The following is a 10,153-nucleotide window of genomic DNA, read 5'->3' on the forward strand; positions in this document are numbered from 1 at the left end:
AGCCAGGATGGTCTCGATCTCCTGACCTCGTGATCCGCCCGCCTCAGCCTCCCAAAGTGCTGGGATTACAGGCTTGAGCCACTGCGCCCAGCCAAGTCCGAGCCTTTGAGGTCCTGGCAGCTGCTCCTTAACCTGAGCCCAGAGCGCTCGTACCGCTGGCGGGCAGGCTCGAGGGTGGACCCACGGCAGTGCCGTGGTGGTCCTTCCCATCCCTGCGATGGACTGTGGGGTCCGGGTGGACCCTCTGGTGGGACCGCCCCATGCGTGGCAGGATGTGGAGCAGTGTCCCTGGCTTCTGCCCCCCAGATGTGTGCAGACAGCACCACCTGTCCCCTGGGAGACAACCCTGCCCCATGAAGGACGCTCGTGGACGGCCGCCTGGCCTCCGTGTCTGGCGCTCAGCAGCACGGCCGGGGCCTGCAGCGTGGGCTCGGTGACGCCAAGCCCGCTCTCTTTTGGCAGCAACTGAAGCAGCAGCGGGACAAGCTGAGGCAGTACCAGAAGAGGATTGCCCAGCAGCTGGAGCGTGAGCGCGCCCTGGCCCGGCAGCTGCTGCGGGACGGCAGGAAGGAGTGAGTGGGCCCGGGCAACGTGGGCACCGTGTCAGCTGGGGTGGGATGCCGGGCAGGGCCACAGCGGGTCACTCTCGGGCTTCCCTCTGCAGACGGGCAAAGCTGTTGCTCAAGAAGAAGCGATACCAGGAGCAGCTCCTGGACAGGACAGAGAACCAAATCAGCAGCCTGGAGGCCATGGTAGGTGGCCGGGTGCTTCGCCCTGGGGTGCAGGTGCAGCTGGAGACAGCTCTGCCCGGCTGCATGGACATCGGAATTTCTCCCGAGAGCTGAAATCTCCTCCTCTCAGATGCCTCGGGCTGAAGCTGACGGCGGGCCTGGAATCCTGGGGAGTCTGCCAGGAAGCTAATGGTCTTAAGGGGCTAGGGGGCAAGTTGTTTCTCGCAGGACTGAGGTGGGGAAAGCTGGGCCACCCCTGGGTGATGTGGGTAGGTCAGCGGTCTGCATGGGGGACTGAGTATCCCTGGCGTTAGGGACCCAAGCGGCGTGGTTCTGCTCTTTGGTAACCAGAGCTACTAACTAGCAACCAGCGGTCCCGAGTGTCTCCCCGGCACCTTCTCTGTCCTGCGTGTCCCCACCTGGCAGCAGGTGTCAGGAGTTGCCCTCACGCCCAGCAGCACCTGCCCAGTGTGGTATGAACCCTGCCCCTGGGCCAGGAGGAGGGCACGCCGGATCCTCAGCACCTGCGTCCGCTCTGGTTTCCTTTTCAGGTTCAGAGTATTGAGTTCACCCAGATCGAAATGAAGGTGATGGAGGGGCTGCAGTTTGGAAACGAGTGTCTGAACAAGATGCACCAGGTGGGTCTCTGCAGGGCTAGGGGCATGGAGGCACGGGGAGCCCAGTGGGGCTGGAGTTGGGGATAGGGTGGGGGGCTTGTCCCAGACACAGGACAAGAGGCTGACAGGAGAGATGTGTCGGGTGCTGCCAGGCAGGCAGGGATGCAGTGACCTGAGGGTGGGGTGCAGCACAGTCTGGGAACTGTGGGAACTGGGTCCCCAGGCGCCAAAGTGACATAGAGGGGAAGTCTGAGGGTAGGAAGGGGTCCAGCAAACTAATCACAGAAGGCTTCCTGGAGGTGGTGGGGCATGGTGGCTCACACCTGTAATCCTAGCACTTTGGAAGGCCGAGGCAGGCAGATCACCTGAGGTCAGGAGTTTGAGACCAGCCTGGCCAACATAGTGAAACTCTGTCTCTACTAATAATACAAAAATGAGCTAGTCGTGGTGGCAGGCACCTGTAAACCCAGCTACTCAAGAGGCTGAGGCAGGAGAATCGCTTGAACCGGGAGGCAGAGGTTGCAGTGAGCCGAGATTGTGCCACTGCACTCCAGCCAGGGCGATAAGAGCAAAAAGAAGGCTTCTGGGAGGAGGTGAATACCGGCCTCGTCTCAGGCCGGGCATGGATGTGAAGCCCAGCGTGGCCATACCACGTTCCCCCACCAACCCCGTCACACTGCTGACGTGGGGGGGGGCCAGTGGGTGGTGCTAGTTGGAGAGCCGGGGACTCACCTGGCAGGAGGTCTGGCTGTGCCACTTTTCCAAGTGTCTGGTGAGTACTGGTGGTGTGTGCCGGTCAAGCACAAGTGGCCCTTTGATCTTGCCACTCAAAAGAAATCAATTCACCTGCCCAGAATGTTCCACCTTTTGCTTTTTTTTTTTTTTTTTTTTTTTTTGAGGTGGAGTCTCGCTCTGTCGCCTGGACTGGAGTGCAGTGGCCGGATCTCAGCTCACTGCAAGCTCCGCCTCCCGGGTTTACGCCATTCTCCTGCCTCAGCCTCCCGAGTAGTTGGGACTACAGGCGCCCGCCACCTCGCCCAGCTAGTTTTTGTATTTTTAGTAGAGACGGGGTTTCACTGTGTTAACCAGGATGGTCTCGATCTCCTGACCTCGTGATCCGTCCGTCTCGGCCTCTCAAAGTGCTGGGATTACAGGCGTGAGCCACCGCGCCCGGCCCCTTTTGCTTATTTTTACCTGTGGCTGTGAGAGCTGACTCAGGTGTGAGAAGCGGGCATCAGAGCACCGCAATCGTGGTCTCTGAAAAGACTCATGGAACGGCTCCTGTGGCCTCAGGATGGGGCCATGCCTGGACACGCATGGCTTGGCCTCATTTAAACAGAGACAGGAGCTGGGGGTGGTGGCACGCCCTATAGTCCCAGCTACTCGGATGGGTCACTTGAGCCCAGCCTGGGCAACACAGCCAGACCTTGTCTCTAAAAAATAAATACAAATAAACAGGGGTGAGGCCGTGGCCCTGAGAGCCCAGGAGGCCTCTGTCGGGGGTCTACCATTGGTCCCCCCCACAAGAGTCAACACCCGTCACCCTCGTCCACAGGTGATGTCCATTGAAGAGGTGGAGAGGATCCTGGACGAGACGCAGGAGGCCGTGGAGTACCAGCGGGTAGGCGGCACCCTGACCAGCCTGCCCCCAACTGTGGGAACCCACAGGGCCACCCTCTGTCCACCCCCGTGTGGGTCAAACTGTCCCACACCCTGCAGCGGCCGTCTCCTCTCACGGGGCGAGACCCAGCCGCAGGCCGCCTGCTTCCTCCATGAGGGGCCTCCTCCTCGCTGCTCTCACCACCACCTGTCCTTCTGCAGCAAATAGATGAGCTCCTGGCAGGAAGCTTCACTCAGGAGGATGAAGACGCCATCCTGGAGGAGCTGAGCGCGATCACTCAGGTAACGGCCCCTCAGGACTGGGCAGTCACTCGGGCGACGGGACCCCCGGGACTGAGCACGGTCACTCGGGCGATGGGACCCCCAGAGCTCAGACCCCCAGTAGGCCCTGCCCGTGGTGATCCCGTATGTGGTGTCCCTTAAGTAAATAGTCTGGGGTTTGTGACTGGCTTTCTACCTGAGGTGACTTGGTTTTCAGGGTTGCTCACCCGACAGTCTGGTGCAGGCAGGCTGGCCCGTGCCCTGGACGGAGCTAGGAGGCTGGGCCTTCCTGGTGCCTCGGCCTCTTTCTGTGCCCGGCTGGCACGGATGTGGTGCTTGATTCATGGGCTGGCTTTCCCCAGCCGTGGCTGCTGACTCACGTCCCACGCAGGCCCTCGCCATGGGGTCGCGTCCTGGCCCCACGCTCACATCCAGGCTCAGAGTCTGAGTTCACTCCCTGACAGAGGGGTTGTCCTCTCTGGGCCCCTGCCTCAGTCTGCCAGATTCTCATGGTGCCCCCAGAGCCGGCCTCTGCCCCAGCCCTGTTGCCAGCTGCCCCAGTGCTTTGGTGCTGTGTGGCCCGTGGTGCGCCGCGCCCACCTGTCTGCTCAGTTACTTTCTCCTGAGGGTCCGAGTCCTCGGGGGCCTCCAGGGCGGGCCAGTTGAGAGGCGGAAGCACCGTTGCTGGCTTAGGCAGCCAGGCTCGCTGGGACAGCATTGTACCACGGCCCACCCCACAGTGGTGGACACCAGCGTGACTTGGGTGTCTGTGTCATCCACCCCTTGGTCCCTGAAAGCCAGGGTCTCTGGGGTACACCCAGGACGTGGCCACCTTACGGCCCCTCGGGGCCTCGGGGTCTGTTGGGAGGTAGCCTCCATGGTGGCAGCCACATCACCTCCTGGGGATTCTGGTGGTGCCAGAAGCTGGGGCGGGTGCAGACTTGGGTCTTCTGAGCAGCACATTCCTGTCCGCTTTAACTCCGGCTGAGGGCAGCTGACTGACAGGATCTGTATACTCTCACAGAGGCCCAGGAAGCCCGGGGCTGACCTGTCACCTGCTCATGGCCTTACCCTTTGCTTCTTGCAGGAACAAATAGAGCTGCCAGAGGTTCCCTCCGAGCCCCTTCCTGAGAAGATCCCAGGTATTTCCATGCTTGATTCTTTTGAATGGTTGGAATTCACAGGAGAACAGAGGATTCTAGAAGGGAGCAAGACAGAATGCTCCCAGCCCCTCCCACTTGCCTGAGGTCGTCCCGGCCTTCCTGGGCCATGGGCCAGCCCTGCGCCCTGGCTGCGTGGCTCGGGGGCGTGGCTCGGGGGCGTGGCTCGGGGGCGTGCCTGGCCTTGGGTTGGGCTTGGGTTTCCCAGGGGCTGGGTAACTGGGTAACCTCGTAAGAGAGCCATGCCCCATTCCAAGAGGCACATTCAGAAATCAGAACTGGAAAAGCCTTCTTTAGCAACTCCCGCTCATTCCCAGGGTCTAGCCCAGGATTAGCCGTCAGCCAGGCATGGCTCTCCCCGTGGCACCGCTCCGCACAGGCTCTCCACCTGCCCGCTGGGAACCTGAGTCTTAGAACCATCCATCCACATTTGTTCTGTTCCTTTACCCATCTTTGGGGCTCTTCTCTCTGGGGCCCACTGTCCCGTGTCCCTGGCCCTGTCTGTCAGCCCCATTGGCTTCCTGTTTGTCACTTGCCTCCCCCAGAGCTGGGCGTGCCCTTCCGTAGTGCGAAGCCTCCTGAGCTGGCCCCTTGCCACCCCGTGGCCTCGTTCCTCTCTGGAGGTCTCTGCCTGTGGGTCTTTGGCATGTCATAAACATCTCTGTTTCCTCCACAGAAAACGTCCCTGTCAAGGCCAGGCCCAGGCAGGCGGAGCTGGTGGCAGCTTCGTAACGTGGCCTCCTCTTGCGGGACTCGCGGGGGTGCCCCAGGGACTGTGGCCCACAGAGAGTTTGGGTCGTGGCCAGCCCCGACCGGGTTCCCTGGAGCCCAGCGCGCACGGTGCTGAGCAGAGCCACAGCCACGCAGGCGCACGTGCAGGAGGACTCCAGAGTGTCTCCTGGCGACCTCGAGCCTGAACGCACTCAGGCGCCACTGGCCTGCTCTCATTCTGGATTAAACCCTCGGCTGAGCCCAGCTTCTGCTGGTTGTGGCTCCCCCGGTGGCCGCGGCCCAGGCCCAATGCCTCTGGTGCTGTTCCCCTGCAGTCCCAGCCCCCCGCGTGGCTCTCGCGTCTGTGAGGAAGACACCTCCAGACCTTGGGGTCCCCGCACTTCCTCTCGCTCCTCGCTGCTCCCGTTCGCTGGTGCAGGCTTCCGTGAAGGGGCCCCTCCCTTGGCCTGGCTTCTGGCGCCCCTCAGCTTCCCTGCTGGTGGGCGGACCCCAAGGAGACCAGCATGTGCTGAACCTCTCCGTGCCTCTGCCTCCGCGCCCCAGGCGCCCACCTCCCGTTTGAAGGTGGCCGACCGGGGTGTTCTTGCTGGATTGACGACTCCCAGAGCCCTGACTCCCCGCTTGCCACTCACGGCTCTGTCCACCAGGGCTCGGCCCTGCTGCGAAAGGACCTCCGATGCTCGGGAGACGCTGCTCCAGCAGGTGCAGCCCCCGAAGTTTGTCCATGGGGGTCCCTGCGGCTGGGGCTCATGGAACTGCGAGACCCAGGACCCTCCTGCCCTGCAGGCCTCTGAGCCACCAGCAGCCAGGACTGGAGGCTGTGGGGCATGGTGTGACTTCTTGTGCACAGGGGCTGGTTTGGTTATGAGACGATCTCGCTGGAACTGCCCCTGCCCGTGGAAAACCACGAGGACAAAGGGAGCCGCCATCTCGACCCCCAAACAGGCCAGCCCGTATTAAAGTTGGCCCTGCACGCCCACTGCCTCGTGGACTTGGGCGCAGTGGGCACCTAGGCGTGGCTCCCTCTGTGGGAGTGTGGGTAGGTTTGTGTGGCCCCTCCCCCATGGTGACCCTGACCGAAGCCCGGCCCCTTGGCCAACATGGGGACGCTCACTGGAGGGCGCCTGCCCAGCCAGGCCAGGCCTGGGCTCTGCACATGTGAGATGGCGGCTCTGGGCCCTGAGGGCCACCTCTGGGCAGCTGCCCTCTGTGAGGGCCAGGGGCTGCTCTGACCAGGCTGACTGCCTGTCTCCCTCCAGTGGCTTCGTGTAATCCTGGGTCTGAGGGTGGGCAGTCACGCGAGGGACACAGACTGCGGTGCCCCCAGAGGGTCGTGGGTTTGGGGTCCTGGTGCCCAGGTGGGAATCTTGATGTGCGGGGAACATGCTGGGCAGGTGCCCCCCAAGGGGTGGCTCCACACCCTGCACTGCCAGGTCTCGGGACTGAGGAAGCTGAAGGCCTGGGTTTGCGGGAAAGTCTTGTTTCTCTGCGTGGTGGCAGCTCTCCTGCAGTGCGCATGTCAGCTGGGGGTGAGGGGGTCTTCCAACCACCCTTGTGGGAATTCTGCAGAAAACTAGTTGGCTGGGGCCCCCCGTCTGTCGCCACGACTGCCAGGCAGCCTGGAGGGCGTCTCACGACGAGGCTCCAGCCCCATGACCTGCTTCCTGCAGCAGTGCGTCCCAGGCCTGTGGAGCACCAGCTCAGGGTCCCACACTGCATGGAGGTACCAGGAGCCTCCGCTGGGGAGCTGCAGGTGCAGCTGGAGGGGCCTTGGCTACTGTAAGTCCCAGGCCTCAGTCACAGCCTTTCCACACCCTGCCAGTGGGGCAGATGCCTCCTTTCCCTCTGCCTCCTTTAGAACCCAGGGGCCTCCACCAGAGAGGCCAGGTGTTCTGGCAGCATTTTGTGGCAGGACTCTGCTCTCAGCCCTGACTGGAGCAGCTGTCCACAGTGTCCTCTCCCTTGTGCCAAGTTCCTGGTCAGCGCCAGGAGGCCATCCAGGGAACACCAGTAACCGTCCGTCCCTGCTGCAGCACAGTCGGGGGCAGGGTGGGGTCCATGTTCCCTCCTGCTATCCAAGAAGTGAGAGCCTGAGTAATGATCAGCATGTTCTGTGTACCAGTGTTCCTTCCTGAACCTCGCAAGGGTCTGCCTGGACAACCCAGGGTGACATTGAGCTGATTCCCAGCTCTGGCATTGGTGTGGCCTGGCTGGCCGCCTCCTAGTTCTGTCAGTGCAGAGCCCAGTGCTGGCCGGAGCCCAACCAGCCTGATCTCCTAATCTAGGTTGGGGACACAGGACCATGACAATCACAAGTCAAAATTAGGTGTGGAACCTCAGGGCGGAGCTGGTGTCCTGCCAGAGACGCCTGGGGGCCGGGGGGAGGACTTGGAGGAGGAGAGGCTGCAGAGAGCAGGGACACAGAGGGTGGGGGGTCACACAAAGGGTGGCTCAGAGAGTGGGGAGGGGGCGTAGAGGAGGAGCCATAACCAGCAGCTTTGAGGGGTGTTGGAGCCCGCCAGCCACAGAGGACTTCTCAGGGAGGGAATGGGGCATAATATGGAAACGGTGCCCTCATTTTCAGAGGCTGCAGACACTTTCTCTGGAAGGCACACTGGGCTGTGGTGCAGGCAGTGTGGCAGCTAGAAATGTGTGGGACGGGCCAGGTGCGGTGGCTCACGCCTGTAATCCCAGCATTTTGGGAGGCCAGGGTGGGCAGATCACGAGGTCAAGAGATTGAGACCATCCTGGCCAACTTGGTGAAACCCCGTCTCTACTAAAAATACAAAAGTTAGCTGGGCGTGGTGGCATGCGCCTGTAGTCCCAGCTACTCAGGAGGCTGAAGCAGGAGAATCGCTTGAACCTGGGAGGCGGAGGTTACAGTGAGCCGAGATCATGCCACTGTACTTGAGCCTGGCGACAGAGCGAGACTTTTTAAAAAAAAAAAAAAAATGTGTGGGACAGAATGGAGGGGCCAGCCTGGACGGGATGGGGCCCCTGACCCCTGCGTGCCCGCACTCAGCCAGCTCCTGCGCAGAGCAAGCACTCGGGGGAGGGGAGGATGGTTTGCTCCAAACTCAAATCCCAACTGTTGGCTGGCTTGGCTGCAGAATCCTTTGGGCCCTGGTTTCTGCACAAATGCAGTCTTGGGGGTGTGCCCTTGGGGGGTCTCTTCCAGCTCTGAGTCCACTTCTGTCCCCAGCCTGTAAACTGTCTGCACATATTGACCCTTGTTCTCTCAGGGACTCAACTGTAGAAACGCTTTGTCCGTTTTGTGCTGCTATCACAGATGCTTGAGATTGGGTAATTTATGACAATCAATCAACTGGCTCACAGCACCGGAAAGGTGCCAGCATCTGGCGAGGGCCGTCCAGCTACACCGTCACATGGTGGAAGGCAGGAGGGGAGCCACCGCACCCTTTTAGAACCAATCCCAGCTGTTAGGGTGCAGCCTTCATGGCCTGACCACCCTCTAAAGATCCCACTCAATACTGTTACAAAGGCAATGAAACGTCAACAGGTTTTGGAGGGGACAAACATTCAAACCATAGCAGAAAATGTGGAAGGAACAGTAACCACACTGAACAGAACGACCATGGTGATTAAAGAAACCCCAAGTGAAACCATGACCCGTTTTACATAATCCTGGAGAGAACAGTGCGGCCCTAGTGCTTGCTGGGCTGCGGGGACAGGGTCCATCCACCTCAACAGCATCCAGCAGCCCCTCCGGGCTGCCAGCAGACAGATGTTGAGAGCAGCACTGATAGTTTGGGTGGGTGTGGGTGTGTGTGTGTGTGTGGAGACAGGGTCTCACTGTTGCCCAGGCTGGAGTGCGGTGGTGTGATTATGACTCACTGCAGCCTGGAACTCGGGGGCTCAAGCCATCCTCCCACCTCAGCCTCCCGAGTAGCTGGGACTACAGGTGTGTGCCACCAAATCCAGCTAATTTTTGTTACTTTTTGTAGAGATGGGGTCTCACTATGTTGCCCAGGCTAATAGCTTTTAAAAAATGATCATACAGGACGGCTGGGTGAGGTGGCTCACGCCTGTAATCCCAGCACTTTGGGAGGCCGAGGCGGGCAAATCACCTGAGGTCGGGAGTTCAAGGCCAGTCTGACCAACAGGGAGAAACCCCGTCTCTACTAAAAGTACAGAATTAGCCAGGCGTGGTGGCGGGAGCCTGTAATCCCAGCTACTCAGGAAGCTGAGGCAGGAGAATCGCTTGAACCCGGGAAGCAGAGGTTGCAGTGAGCCGAGATCTCGCCAGTGCACTCCAGCCTGGGCAACAATGAACTCCATGTCAAAAAAAAAAAAAAAAAACCAGGAAAACAGAAGATCGATTTTAGGTACAGTGCTGTAATTTCAGCACATGTGGACTCGTGTTAACCACCACGATAACCTTCCATCAGCCCCGAAACTCCCGCCAGCCCTTTAGGGTTGCCCCTTCCCCCCAGCCCCACCAGCCCCTGGTGACCACTGATCTATCCTCCAACCCATAGTGTTTTTCTGGGAATGTCACATAAACAGAAGCCGACATGGGTCACCTTTCTGGCGCCTTTCTCTCCGCACAAAGTCTTTGTCCTTGTGAAGCTATCAAGTGCCAAATGCTTGTCCCTTTTCCCTGCTGGGTAATAATCCCGGTGCCGCCCTTGCTGTTGGTTGATGCACCGCTGGCTGTGAGCGGAGTTGCTAGGGACATTGCCACGGGGCTGTGAGAGCGGAGGTTTTTCTCTCCGGTGACCCTGAGCTGCGCCTTTCTCAGACACCCGCCTCCGGAGGCCCCAGGCGCTCTGCGGGGGTTCTTGGGGGAGGAGGTGGGCCTTCCCGTTATTTCAGCGGCGCTGCCCTTGGACCTGCGGGAGGGACCGTGGGACCCGAGGTATCCCCGCCTGGCCTCTGCTCCTTACCCGGGGGTGGGTCTCGCCCACCCAACCTCGGGTAAGGACGCTTCTGGAAGGAGGGGCGCCCCGGAACCCCGCCCAGCCCTGCCCTGCCCAGCCCAGCCCCTCCCGGGGCAGCGGCGCGGGAAGCG

At 60.8% G+C, this 10,153-nt stretch overlaps 1 protein-coding gene across 1 annotated transcript; it reads left to right on the forward strand.

The window, feature by feature from the left end:
- The first annotated feature begins 217 nt into the window (after positions 1-217).
- Positions 218-6,100, forward strand: CHMP6 (charged multivesicular body protein 6). The gene is made up of 8 exons (XM_011933251.1): positions 218-247; positions 463-572; positions 665-752; positions 1,283-1,369; positions 2,904-2,969; positions 3,170-3,250; positions 4,317-4,371; positions 5,066-6,100. The coding sequence occupies exons 1-8, from the start codon at positions 218-220 to the stop codon at positions 5,119-5,121; spliced, it is 573 nt and encodes a 190-aa protein (XP_011788641.1). The 3' UTR covers positions 5,122-6,100.
- The last annotated feature ends 4,053 nt before the right edge of the window (positions 6,101-10,153 follow it).

The sequence above is a fragment of the Colobus angolensis genome, unplaced genomic scaffold (genome assembly GCF_000951035.1).
Source record: "Colobus angolensis palliatus isolate OR3802 unplaced genomic scaffold, Cang.pa_1.0 Scaffold1, whole genome shotgun sequence".
NCBI lineage: Eukaryota > Metazoa > Chordata > Mammalia > Primates > Cercopithecidae > Colobus > Colobus angolensis.